This window comes from Otolemur garnettii, unplaced genomic scaffold, assembly GCF_000181295.1.
Source record: "Otolemur garnettii isolate 467f Iridium unplaced genomic scaffold, OtoGar3 scaffold00001, whole genome shotgun sequence".
NCBI classification, from domain to species: Eukaryota; Metazoa; Chordata; class Mammalia; order Primates; family Galagidae; genus Otolemur; species Otolemur garnettii.
Window position 1 is genome coordinate 47,246,817 of NW_003852396.1, and position 13,871 is coordinate 47,260,687.

The 13,871-nt window shown below is 39.7% G+C and overlaps 1 protein-coding gene across 1 annotated transcript in view; it reads right to left on the reverse strand.

Annotated features, from left to right (window-relative positions):
• Positions 1 to 214: 214 nt before the first annotated feature.
• Positions 215 to 13,871, reverse strand: part of SPTY2D1 (SPT2 chromatin protein domain containing 1) — a 36,546-nt gene continuing 22,889 nt past the window's right edge. The window contains exons 2-6 of the mRNA XM_003781160.3: positions 11,272 to 11,386; positions 8,686 to 10,254; positions 5,939 to 6,110; positions 4,482 to 4,559; positions 215 to 2,694 (exon numbers count right to left, since the gene is read on the reverse strand). Coding sequence (XP_003781208.1) covers positions 2,601 to 2,694; positions 4,482 to 4,559; positions 5,939 to 6,110; positions 8,686 to 10,254; positions 11,272 to 11,386 — 2,028 coding nt within the window. The 3' untranslated portion in view covers positions 215 to 2,600. The remainder of the gene's footprint in view (positions 2,695 to 4,481; positions 4,560 to 5,938; positions 6,111 to 8,685; positions 10,255 to 11,271; positions 11,387 to 13,871) is intronic.

Here is a 13,871-nt window from a genome sequence, read left to right on the forward strand (position 1 = left end):
AAATAGTAGTCTAATATATTCAGCACATTGAAAATAAAACCACCAGTCTCTCTTTATATATTTATTCTCTTTCCAAACATGTTTTGGTCTCCTGCTATATCTCAAAAATGTACTAATACCTGCTTTTAAGTTACAAAATACAAAACAATTTCTTGGAGAAAATCCTAGGGATTACATTATAAGCAAAATTTTGAGTTCCTATAGACTTTTTTAATAACAGTCTTTGAACCTTTTTACAGCACACACATAAGGCTGCCTGTGACATGTGGTACCCTGGCCTCCAAATGGACATAACTGCATTTATAGTTTAGAGAAAATACAAAGTTCTGAAAGTAGCCTTAAATAAGTGCCCTCTGCTTTGACGTAATATCAAAAGCAAGTGGGACTGTGCAATCAAAGCCATGAGTTTTATGAAAACTACTTTCCTTTCACATCATTTGTGTTAGAGAATGCCACACCCATGATTATGTAACATTATTACAATCATGAAATAACATTACTACATTCAAAACATTACCCAATAAAAGGCACATCTTTAAATATAGAAGAAAATTTGAAAAATCAAAACAGAGGAAATATTAAAAATCAAGCACATAATTTACAAACCTTGATAAAATAATAGCCTATTCCAGTTTCTTCAAAAGTTTGTGAGTTTTGAGGAGTCATGAAGTACAGAAGGACAAAGTGGAAGACAGGATTTGAAAACAAAGCCAAAATTTAGACAAGTAGTAGACTGAAATCACAGATTTCAGAGTCTGAATGTTTAAAATAAAGTCCACAAAAAACTTTGGGAGGAGGAAGAAAAAATGCACATCAATGACAGCAAAGGAAATAATGTTATAAACCTATTTTATTACATGGAACATCACACTACCCTTAAAACAATTTCACTGAAGGTATTTGACATTGAAGAGGAAGTTAATAGGATTTTCTGCTACCAGTATAACAGTTCTATGTGGAGAGTTAGGGTGTCATTCCTAGCGATGAAGATACCTTTCACCTTTCATGGAATTCCACTTCAAAATTAAACCCTTATATTTGGAAAGTTTGAAACTCAATTAAAATGAGTTGGTCTAAAGGACTGGGTCACCTGGTCCCATTAAGGGAGGCTAACAATAGTAATCTGTAATATCCAAACTTGAATAAAGAAGACTTTATGGATAAAAAGGAATACAAAAAAGCATCTGGATCTATTAAAGAATACAGATTCTATGTTGGACAACCCCAACTTCCTAATGCCTACTGTTCAAAGGCTTGAGAACATTTATTGTAGAATTATCCTACAAGCTTAGGTCTGACTTCCCTCAACCCTCCACATATAGTGCCAAGGACAAATGCTCTCTAGCATCGTATCTCACTTTATGTTGCTACTTGTTAGACTTGGCTTTCCTCCAGCCAGACCCATGTCAGCCTGACTGGAATTCCAAGGATTTAAGTGCTATCAAATCTATAGATATGACTTCAGGATGAAAATGAAATTCCAGAGCCCAGTAAGACACCAATAACAGGGAGCATCCTTTTCTATCTGGGGGGAAAAAATCTCTTCACAGTGCATAGTTTGAAATGAAAGTGCAATATAGACAAAAAGAGAAGGTGGTGCTCTTGATATAAATTTAGTTTTTGGTTTTTTGGTATAAATATTTTCTAACAAATTTAAGCTAAGAATGCAAAGTCATTAACATCCAGAGGTATGGGGCACCTTGGGATTTCAAAATATCTTTATGATGGGTAGGGCATGGGAAGGAGGGAAGCCTCACATGTCACTTATTTTTTAAACTACTAATCTTTCAAATCTCACATTTGAATAAAATATTTTTCTTTAATATAAAAAATGATTTTTAAGGTAAAAATCAATCAGCACAGTGACCTTGTCTATTTTACACTAAAGCCAAACTTTTTTAATAAATCTGAAAGGAAAACTTGTAGAAGAATATTATACTCACATAAACTGTATTTTAACTTCGAAAACTTTGTTAATTGCCTAATTACCTAAATTAATAAGAATGCTCAGCATCCAATCCATGAATAATATAGAATATACTTTACTTTGCACTTCAAAGTCACAGGGATGGCATCCATATGATAATTATAAATCCTACTCTACATTTTCAAGTTCCAACCCAAACTTAGATTGGGACAAGTCACTTTGCTGGCAACATTCATGGGAGGGCCAGGTTCCTCATAAAAAGTTTAACTGGGAGCCAGGCAGTATGCCCTACTCACATATTAGAATTATTATAGAAGTCAAGGGACAATCTTTTTTCTCCTTTCAAAGAGCAAAGGAACAACAAAAGACTGGTTGACTGGTGAGAGGTCCCATATTAGAGTGCATAGCTCATCAGGATCAAGGTTGGCATCTGTGAAGAATCAACTTCATAAGGGCACAGTGGGCCTTATATCATCTGCATTACAGATTTCACCCTGGAAAATATCTGAAAATACTTTATGCTCAAATGACAGCCTGCAAATAACAGTATGCATGCCTTCTCCTTGAGTATCCAAGTATAAATCTAAAACAGTAAGGGGGCATCTTCAAGCCTAAAGGAAGAAAATTCTTGCAGCAGCAGGTCTCTCGAATTTCACAGAAACAAAAGCAGCTGCTAAAACCTCTTGAGTTTCTTGGCCTTTCGACGTTGCAGTTCTTCTTCTTCACGTCTCATTTCCTCTAAGTCCTCTTGCATACCTAGTCGTAAACTGCAAAAAAAAAAAAAAGTTAAGCGGGTATTTGTCAGTATATATAAGACTACCACTTTCTTTAAAAAGCAAGACTGAAATTTTAACTGAGAGCTCACATGGATTGTGCTGATGCTCTCAAATTGCCTCAGGCTTTTCCACTAAAAACACACTAGTGGCTCAGGCGGGTGGATCACTTGAGCTCAGAAGTTCAAGACCAGGCTGAGTGATACTGAGACCCCCGTTTCTACTAAAAATAGAAAAATTAAGGCAAGAGGATAGCTTGAGCCCAAGAACTTGAGATTGCTGTGAGCTATAATGCCACAGCACTCTGGTCAAGGGGCCAGAGTGAGACTGTGCCTTAAAAAAAAAAAAAAAAGTAATGACCTCCCACCCCACGGGCCATGGAACCAAATTATAGTAAGAAAAAAGGATCTCTCACACAATGAAAACATCTTAGTATCTCAAAAGCTTTTAAAAATAAAGGACAAGAAACATCTGTTTATCAACATTCTAATTCTTTCCCAACATTTTAGTTTGACATTTTATCTAGTTACAAGAAAGAGGACAAGAGGAAGAAAAGGGCTTTAAGGATCTGGGTTAAGACTGAGGTGAATTATTTTACCTATAATTAATAGGTAATTAATAATTTTTTTTTCGGCTCGGCGCCTATGGCTCAAGCAGCTAAAGGCACCAGCCACATACACCTAAGCTGGCGGTTTCAAATCCAGCCCAGGCCCGCCAAACAATGACGGCTACAACCAAAAAGTAATTTTTTTTTTTTTTTTCTGGAGACAGAGTCTCATTTTGTTGCTTGGTAGAGTGTGATGGCGTCACAGCTCACAGCAACATCAAACTCTTGGGCTGAAGCGATTCTCTTGCCTCAGCCTCCCGAGTAGCTGGGACTATAGGCACCTACCACATCACCCAGCTATTTTTAGAGATGAGGTCTCGCTCTGGCTCAGACTGTTCTCCAACCTCTGAGCTCAGGCAATCCACCTCCCTGGGCCTCCAAGAGAACTAGAATTACAGGCATGAGCCATTGCACCTGGCCCAATTAATAATTAATAGTATAGGCTCGGCGCCTATAGCTCAACCGGCTAAGGCGCCAGCCACGTACACCTAAGGTGGCGGGTTCGAATCCCCAGCCCGGACCCGCCAAACAACAATGACGGCTGCAACCAAAAAATGGCCGGGCGTTGTGGCGGGCGCCTGTGGTCCCAGCTACTTGGGAGGTGGAGGCAGGAGACTCGCTTGAGCCCAGGAGTTGGAGGTTGCTGTGAGCTGTAATGCCACGGCACTCTGCCCAGGGGGACAGCTTGAGGCTCTGTCTCAAAAAAAAAAAAAAAAAATTAATAGTATAAACAAAGTAATTACTTATTACTCCTGCCCGAGAAATTATCACTAGTTTACTATCAGACAGCCAAACAGGCATCAGACAGAGGAAATGAAATATACCTTCACCTGGTCTCTGAGGCTAGCAATGTTATGGGTTAGCAAGATTGAGATGTGTCTGATGGGGAAAGAAAAGCAAGAGTATATTACAACAGGATTAGGGGAGGCCTCACATTTGCTGTGTGCCTACAGATGAGGTACTGCACTAGGTACCTTATAGACATTGTCTTATTTTCACAGTCTCAAACAGTGTATTCTCATTTACAAATGAGAATGAGTGGATTTAGAACAGCTAAGGAATTGGCTAAGGCCCCACCGCTAATAATCAGGAATGGAATCCAGAATTGTAGCCCCAAACCATCATTTCCAATAGTGCAACTATAGCAGTAAGAAGCGTTAAGTTTTATGCTCACCTCTTTGCTTCTTCCTTCTGCTGCTCTTTCCAACTACTCTCCATGTAACGTAAGGCATAGTCACTTTCATCTTTGTATCTGAAAAGAGGAAGTCAAAGTTACAAAAAAAGAACAAAAATTCAATTTTCTTTAGGAACAATATCCTGTCATTAAAAAAATCAACATCTCTTTTATAACTAAAACACATTTAAGATTACTCCTTTTTACCTGGTGGAGAATGAAGGGGTGGAAGATGAGTGGAGGTGAGTTTCTGAAGTAAAGACAATTGAGCCCTTATTGTCTTCTGAGGGCAACTATTCCTAAATCTAATGTTGATGAAGGTACTAATCCAACAATGCTTTCGCAATTCACTCACCAATATTTATTTGATAATATATATTAAAATTCTGAAACCACAATAGATATGAGAATTATTTTGTATACATGAACCTGACTTGACTATCATGAGGTAGGGAACAACTTTAGAACAGAGGAAAGTGAAGCAGATAGGTTAATGGCTTAACCAAAAACATACAGTTTAGTTAGAAAATAGCAGTTAAGATTAGATTTTTAGATCTGACTTTTTTTTTTTTTTTTTTGAGACAGAGCCTCAAGCTATCCCCCTGGGTAGAGTGCCATGGCATCACGCTCACAGCAACCTCCAACTCCTGGGCTCAAGCGAGTCTCCTGCCTCAGCCTCCCAAGTAGCTGGGACTACAGGCGCCCGCCACAACGCCTGGCCATTTTTTGGTTGCAGCCATCATTGTTGTTTTGGCAGGCCCGGGCTGGGGATTCGAACCGGCCACCTTAGGTGTATGTGGCTGGCGCCTTAGCCACTTGAGCCACAGGCGCCGAGCCTAGATCTGACTTTTAATCTAGTTCTTCCTTCTACTCTACTAAATGTCTTTTCTTAAAAAAAAAAAAAGACGACCTTTTCTTAGGATAGCCTTTGCCATTTAGATTTGTGTTCCTGTAGGTCTGGGGTACAGCCCAAAAGCCCGCATTGTAACAAGCTTATAGGTATGGTAATGCTGCTGGTTCTATACTGCTGTCAGTGACTACAGTCTTGAGTAACAAAGCTTTTTTATACCAAGGAAAAAAGGAGATGTCAGATCAGACTGGCTTTCAACACGGCCTTGTGGATGGCTGACTTCAAGGCCAATTTATTTCTACTACACTAAGCAGCTTCATTCTCATTAAATATATATTTTGTAAGGATAATAGCTTAAAAGGGGATATTTATTGTTAAAGGCAATAGACTACTTTTCCAAAGGGATTTTTTTGGTTTTCATGAAAATAACTACACAAACTATTCTGAATTAATTCTATAATATTTAATGCCAAAAAGTGTATTTGTTACTCAAGGATTCCTAAGAATTATATTTGATACCTTTACAATGCATGTCTATTTCTCTTCTAATAACATGAATTATTCAAAATAAAAGTATATCATATTTATCTAAATCTTAAAGCCTTACTTTTTTCGGTCATAGCCAAAGATTTCTCGAATGTGCTTGGATATTTCTTCCTGAGATTCTCCTTCATCTTCGATAAAATCTTCCATATCAGAGTCGTATTCATCATCATCATCTTCCTCTTCATATTCTCGATGCCTTTTGTAACCAGTGGGAAAGGAAAGCCTTTGAGAACCTAAGAATAGAAACCATTATTATTTATAAGAACATTAAAACCTAAAACAGGCCCAACGGAACCCTATGTAAATTGAGACGGTGAGAAATCATTAAAATAATAACCTCAGAAACTAAAGTGAGCAGGCTACTGTCATTACTACATCATCTCTGCTGTATTACGGTATCTGGAAAGACTAGAGCTACTGTTTATCTCAGGGTTTTCAGGAAATACCTTGTTACATTTTCTAGCTTAGTAGTACCCATATTTCTGAATTTAAAAGATCAGTAAAATTCTAAAAAGAGAATTTACAAACTGCCGTAGCATCATGATCCTTTAATTTTGCCAAGACAGCAGAAGTAACAATTACCATCTACTATAACACAATTTAATGTAAAAGGTTTTTTTTTGTTGTTTGTTTTTTTAAGATAGAGCCTTAAGCTGTTGCCCTCAGTAGAGTGCAGTGGCATCACAGCTTATAGCAACCTCCAACTCCTGGGCTCAAGCAATTCTCCTGCCTCCACCTCCCAAGCAGCTGGGACTACAGGTGCCTGCCACAATGTCCAGCTATTTTTTGGTTACAGCCATCATTGTTTGGTGGGCCTGGGCTGGATTTGAATCCGCCAGCTCTGGTGTATGTGGCTGGCGCCTTAGCGCTTTGAGCCACAGGCGCTGAGCCTAATGTAGCAATTTTAAGTCCAATGAAGTATGAATGATTCTCAGAATTATAGATAACTGTTCAAATTGAGTAAGTTTGACTATAGGGGAAAAAATCACTATAATTTTTTTTGTTATTTTACCAAAAGACTGAAAAAAACTTTGCAAAAGATAGGCATTGATCCATAGAACAGCATCTGGGAACAACTACTTTCTGGTCTTTGATTACAGACACTCCTTTTGTTCTTCTACAGTTGTTTTTAATAGGCATGGCTTGTCTTCCTATCTCAAGAGTTTCTCAACCTTGGCATGACATTTTGGGTCAGATAATTCTTTGTTGTGTAGAGGGGTTACCCTATGCATTATTAGCAGCATCCCTGGCCTCTAGTAAGTAAAGGCATCCCCTATCCCCATTTGTGAAAATCAAAAATGTCTCCCAAGACAAGACACAGTGGCTCATGTCTATAATGCTAGCACTTTGGGAAGCCAAGGCAGGAGGATCACTTGAGGTCTGGAATTCAAGAATAGCCTAAGCATGACTGAGACCTTGTCTCTACAAAAAACCCAGAAAAATCAGCCAGTCATAGTGGTGTGCACCTGTAGTCCCAGCTACTCAGGAGGCTGAGGCAGGAGGATCCCTTAAGCCCAGGAGTTTCAAGTTACAGTGAGCTATGATTATGGCACTGAACTCTAGCCAGGTGACAGAGCAAGACCTGTTCCCCATATCCAGGTACCCCCCAAATGCCTCCAGATGTTGCCAAATGTACCCTTTGTTGAGAATCTAATAGTCTAGTTGAATTAGGAAGTTTAAAGCAAGGAATTTCATCATTAGTTTCTTTTTATAGTCTCTGTGGTACCTAACAAATGCCTATTAGCATGAAGCAACTAAGACCTAGCAGGTAGTAGGTAATGAACTTGTACCTTGGGACAGACTGCTAAAGGATCAGTGGTTAGGACCTTGATACTACCCATTATAAGAACAAGAAACACAAGGATAGTATAAAACAGTTCCTAGAACGTAATAGGTGTTTACCAAACGTTTGCTCAGTAAGTACATATCAACAGGCCTCAAGTTTACAATTAACACTCTGATCCTTGAAGATGAGTCTTTTTGATCCTCAGAAAAAGGTAACAATGGCTGGGCACCTGTAGCTCAGTGGTTAGGGCACCAGCCACATGCACTGGGGCTGGTGGGTTTGAACCTGGCCCAGGCTGCTAAATAACAACAACAAAAATAGCATTGTGGCGGGCACCTGTATTCCCAGCTACTAGGGAGGCTGAGGCATGAGAACTGCTTGAGCCCAAGAGTGAGATTGCTATGAGTTATGATGCCACAGTACTCTACCAAGGACGACAAACTGAGACTGTCTCAATTAAAAGAAAAAAAAATAAAGCTTAAATCACCTACTGAACCGCACGTATCCAGAGTGTGCCAAAAAATGTATACACATTTTAAGAAAGGGAAAAACTGTATTAAGTTTGTAATACTCAAGTCATGTTTGACTTCTGCAATTATAAGAGGTGCTCAATGTGCCTTGTATTTGTCTTTTGTTATTGGTATATATCAAGTTTATAATTTTAATTATTTTTTTCCTTTTTTAAAATGTGTATACATTTTTTGGACACCTTCTGTATGTAAAGCATGTACTATATTCACCTCATCTCACAAATCAACAGTTTATAGCACTTGGGGAACACTGTAGGGGTGAACACAGGACCCTAAATAAGTCTTTCTAAAGACTTTTCTAAACCATGATCATTAAAGAAACTCTTAGCCACAGGACAAACAACACATCAGAATTCTATGAACAATAGAGTATAATTAAAGAGCACATAAAAGGGTTCACAGGGCCAGGGTTCTAGGTCATATATAAAAAAAAGTACTTGGTCTGATTTCCTAGTGACAATAACTACTCTTTAGAGTGAGTAGCAATTTTACCTTGGGCAGTTCTATAGCCAGATAGGGGAGGCTTCATTCCATTCATCTGTCCATTGCTAGACCGGCTAATGATATTCTTGGAAGAAATTGTTTCTGAGACAACAGTGCACTTGGGCTTTATGAGGGGACCTGAGCTACCAGCTGTTCGTCCAGGTCCCAAGCTGCCTGTTGGTCTTCCAGGGCCTGAACTACCAACAGTCCGTCCAGCTGGAACTGAGCCACTTACAGATCGCCCAGGGCCACTGACTGACCGCCCAAGGGGGCCTGAGCCACTCACTGGTCTTTGAAGGTCATGTGGACTGCTCACAGGCCGCCCAGGGCCTCCAGAGCTGCACACAGGTCTTGAAGAACTACTTGAACCACCGATGGGTCGCCCAGGGCCACTTGAGCTGCTTGTAGATCGCCCCAGGCCACCTGAGCTGCTTGTAGGTCGCCCAGGGCCACTAGCACCACTGACTGTCCGACCAGAGGGATTTGAGTCACTGAATGGCTTTTTGGTCCCGCTGAGGGATCGCTCAGGTCCTAAGCTGGAGCTGCCATTCTGCCGCCTGGGCATAGGGCCAGAACTAACAGTGGGATGAGCAGTTGCTGTGCTGAGCCGACCAGAGGCTGAGTTAGAGCTACTGCCTGGCTGCCTGACACCTGGACTCTTAGTCTTATTGTGTGGAGTGATCATGGGGCTAGGCCTGGAATGGCTAGGATGGGAAGGAGATTTTTTGGCTTTGTGCTCAGTAACAGATTTCTGCATCCCACTAGCAGAAGTCTTTGGGACACTTGGTGAATAGGTGCTAGAATGGGCCTTTCCAGCCCCATTGAAAACAGATCTGTTATGGCCCTCACGAAGTGAGGGTTGGGAGCTATTGCCAGATCCTGCCTTGGTCCTCTCTCCCGGCATGTATTTGGATGAAGACAAAGCTAAGTGTTTCTCATTGCCAATGCTGAGTCTGGATTTCTTCTCAGCATGAGGAAGGGGCATTCCCTTGGAAGAAAGATGCTTGTCTCCAGAAACTTTGCTAAGTTTTGTGCCCATGCTTTCTTTCTGAGAGGGTGCCTTTTTGGACACAGTTGGAGGTAGTTTTGTGTCTGTCTCAACCTTTTTCTTCCTATGCTTTCGTTCAAGGAATTCTCTCTCCCTAAGTTCTTCTGCAGTCATAGGCCGCTCTTCTGATTTCTTCACTATCTTGATCTCCACTGGTTCAAACTGCTTTTTCTCAGCCAGCCTTAGTAGATCAGTGAAGTTCATGGGTGGTGGGGCACTTTTAAGGGTGGGGACCTTTGGTTTGCTTTCAACTTTGGGAGGTTCTTGCTCTTCCTCATACTCCTGTTCTGATTCTACTTGATTGTTTTCAAAGAATTCATCTTCTTCTTCCATCTCATACTCTGGGTCTGTTCCCTGGCTGGTGGGCCTTTCCATTGCCTGCCTCTTCTTTGACTTTTCCTCAATAGGAATCCCATCATAACCATGGAAATTATCCTTTGTCCTCTTGGCCATAGCTCTTGCTTTCTTGTCATGTTTGAGCTCGATTCGCCTTTTCACTAATTCTTCTTTTCTCTTTTTCTCCTCTAAGGCTAAAATAAGGACAAAGAGGGAACATGGTATTACTGCAAAGTCTCAAGATAGCAGCATGCTCAACTGAAAACACAAATAATATTCAAGTTACATTTGAAGACATCTAGGAATCAAATAAGGGAAGTCATTTGAATAAGTATCGGTTGAGTCATCTTTACATAACGAGTGGGACACATATGGGTTTTTCTATATGACTAAGCAAGTGGGAGACTTGGTTTACAGCTTTAAATATAGGAATTAATTCAACCAAATAAATATACCATGGGAACATTAGTATCCACTTAGCAGTTATTATGACTCAATGAATACTTAACATATTAAATTAGTTTGTCATTTGCATGATATAAAACTACTTGAGCTTAATGGTTTAAAAAAATTATCTATTTAGACAGCATTCTTATTAATAAGAAAAAGTAAAATTGGCTTGGCACCTGTGGCTCAAAGCAGCTAAGACGCCAGCCACATACACCTAAGCTGGCGGGTTCGAATCCAGCCCGGGCCCGCCAAACAACAGAGATGGCTGCAACCAAAAAATAGCCTGGCGCTGTGGTGGGCACCTGTAGTCCCAGCTACTTGGGAGGCAGAGGCAAGAGAATCGCTCGAGCCCAGGAGGTGGAGGTTGCTGTGAGCTGTGATGCCATGGCACTCTACCCAGGGCGACAGCTTGAGGCTGTCACAAAAAAAAAAAAAAAAGAAAGAAAGAAAAAGTAAAATAAAAACAGGTAGGAACAGTTTTAGAGCCAGGTTATTAAAGAATGAAGTTATTGGAAACTTCCAAATAACTTATTAATACAAGACATCGTTACTACCCCCAAAAAGCTTTTAAGGAGAAATAAAAGACAATTTCTACACAAATATAAAGAACATACATGAAGCCATAAACCCAGTTAACCAAGCCATACACACCCCTCAAATCTAGTTCCCTTTTATATTTTTGCAAACATTCACTGGTTAAGTACAAGCTAGATGTTGAAGGTGGAAGATTTAAAATTGAGAATAAGACTACAAATATATACCTTTTTTTCTGAGTTCTTCTTCTTTCCTTTTAAGAAAAGCTTGTACTGCTGCTGATTGGACACCTTTAACTTTTGGGTCTTTTTTTGGAGGTCCCACTGCCAAACTATACCTTTTCTAAAAATGAAAACAATAAAAGTTACATAATTCAACTTTAAACATATACCGTCTATTAGGTATAAGGCACCATAAGAAAGTTTTAAATGTTAACTGTAAAATCCACTCTGAATAATTAAGAAATCATAAAACTTAAAGTTTAGCTATAAATTTTCAGACTAAATATTGATTATGGATGGCTATTTTGTGGTGCAGAATTTCTTTTTGTTTTTTTGAGACAGTCTCATTCTGTTGCCCTGGGTACAGTGCCCAGGCATTAGAGCTCACAGCAACCTCAAACTCATGGGCTCAAGAGAGCCCCTTGCCTCAACCTCCCAAGTAGGTGGGACTACAAGAGCCTGCCACTACAACCAGCTTGTTTTTCTATTTTTAGTAGAGATGGACTCTTGCTCTTGCTCAGGCTGGTGGTGCAGGGCTTCTATATAATATCCAAAATAATAAGTGAACAATTCAAAGAAATTCTGTTTTGGAGCTAGGTGCAGTGGCTAATGCCTGTAATCCTAGCACTCTGGAGGCTGAGGCAGGTGAATCACCTGAGCTCAGGAGTTCAGATCAGCCTGAGCAAGATTGAGTCCCATGTTTAAAAAATAGCTGGGCATTGTTGCTGGCCACCTGTAGTCCTAGCTACTTGGTGGCTGAGGCAAGAGGACTGCTTGCACCCAAGAGTTTGAAGTTGCTGTGAGCTATGACGCCATGGCTCTCTACCAAGGGTGACAAAGTGAGATTGTCTAAAAAATAAAATTAAAATGAAAAAATAATTAATCACTATTTAAAAGAAACAGGAAAAAAACTACTGACAACTATTTTCTCTCCTGATTACCATATTCCAGATGATTTCTGAATAGGAACCTATAGCTACATAGGTTATTTTGCTTAGAATATGGTAATACTGAGATTTTATTTTGACCACAAGCAAAGGCTAAGAGCAAACTATAGTTCAAAAGCATTTCAAGGAAACTAAGAAGAAGGGCCAAAGTCTCTGTAACTTTTAATTGCAGCTCTTATATTCACTAAGTATTAATTTGCCATATAAACTCTCTTTTAGACAGATTTCTATATCACCCTAAAAAGTGCATATATATGTATTGTCTTGGCACAAATGGTATTTCTCTGGACTTCAGTTCTAATGCAACTACATTAGGAAAAGATTAAAACTAGAATAACATTAATTTGAACTATGGAAGGAAAATATTTCCTCTTTGTAAGTATCTATTGTGAGAGAAGTATGATGAACCCAGAGGTAATAATTTAGACCAGAGATGATTCTCTAGGACCATTTCTACATTAAACTTACGGGCCAGGAAATAACATTTGTAGTGTGTCTTCCCCCTTTTGTCATGTTAGGCAGATGCCATTCTTTATCTACTGAACCTGTTGCTGTGGCTAGTAAAAAAAGAAATACTAATCTCTGAGAATAAGGCCAACAAATTAGGAACTAGAAAAGTATTCTCCAAATGTATATGAAATTATTGAAGGAAAGCCAAAGGATATGTGCTGACTAGAAGGCTGCCAAATACAAAGATCTCAAACAGGCTGTAAGTATGAACTAAATTAGTCTACCAATGAAGCAGCTGGCCAAGGAAGGAGCCCTAATCCAACCTGAAAATCTAGCTTGATGGCAATGCTGAGAACTGACACAGCCCCAACATACAGAAATTCCCAAATGATATCCAGATTTCTTTTTTTTAAGAGACAGTTTCATTTTGTCACCCTCGGCAGAGTGCAGTGATGTCACAGCTCACAGCAACCTCCAGCTCTTGAGCTTAGGCAATGATTCTCTTGCCTCAGTCTCCTAAGTAGCCAGGACTACAGGCGCCCGCCACAACACCTGGCTAATTTTTGTTGCAGTTTGGCCTGGGCTAGGTTTAAACCCACCACCCCCGGTATATGGGGCCAGTGCCCTACTCGCTGAGTCACAGGTGCTGTCCAATATTCAGATTTCTTTTCCAGTCACCTTGGTTATGTTACAATGAGATCCTTTCTTAGTATATTTAACTGTAGACTTTCTATAGTAAACAGAGGAATCTATATTTAAAGTAGGTAAAGGAGAAGTAAACTGCTAACCCAATTAGATAGTATAAAATTGCCTAGTTTACAAGAAAAGAACCTCAAACACAGGTCTTATTCACAACAAGCTCACATTTTCATGTGGAAAGGACATGAAGAATATGAATTCAAGTTGATTGAAGATATACAAACACTCATAAGCAGAGGCACATATTCCACTTCATTAGTAGATTTAGAAGTAGAGGAAAGTGGATTTTTGTCACCAAGACTTAAGATTTTCCAGTCCTTATCACTATAGCCTACAGGTTTACCTGCCAAATCAAAGCCTACACAGAATTTCTCCAAGAAAAATGCAAAAATACTCATACACTTCGGTGTTACTTATTTTTTTTTTTTTTGAGACAGAGCCTCAAGCTGTCCCCCTGGGTAGAGTGCCATGGCATTACAGCTCACAGCAACCTCCAACTCCTGGGCTCAA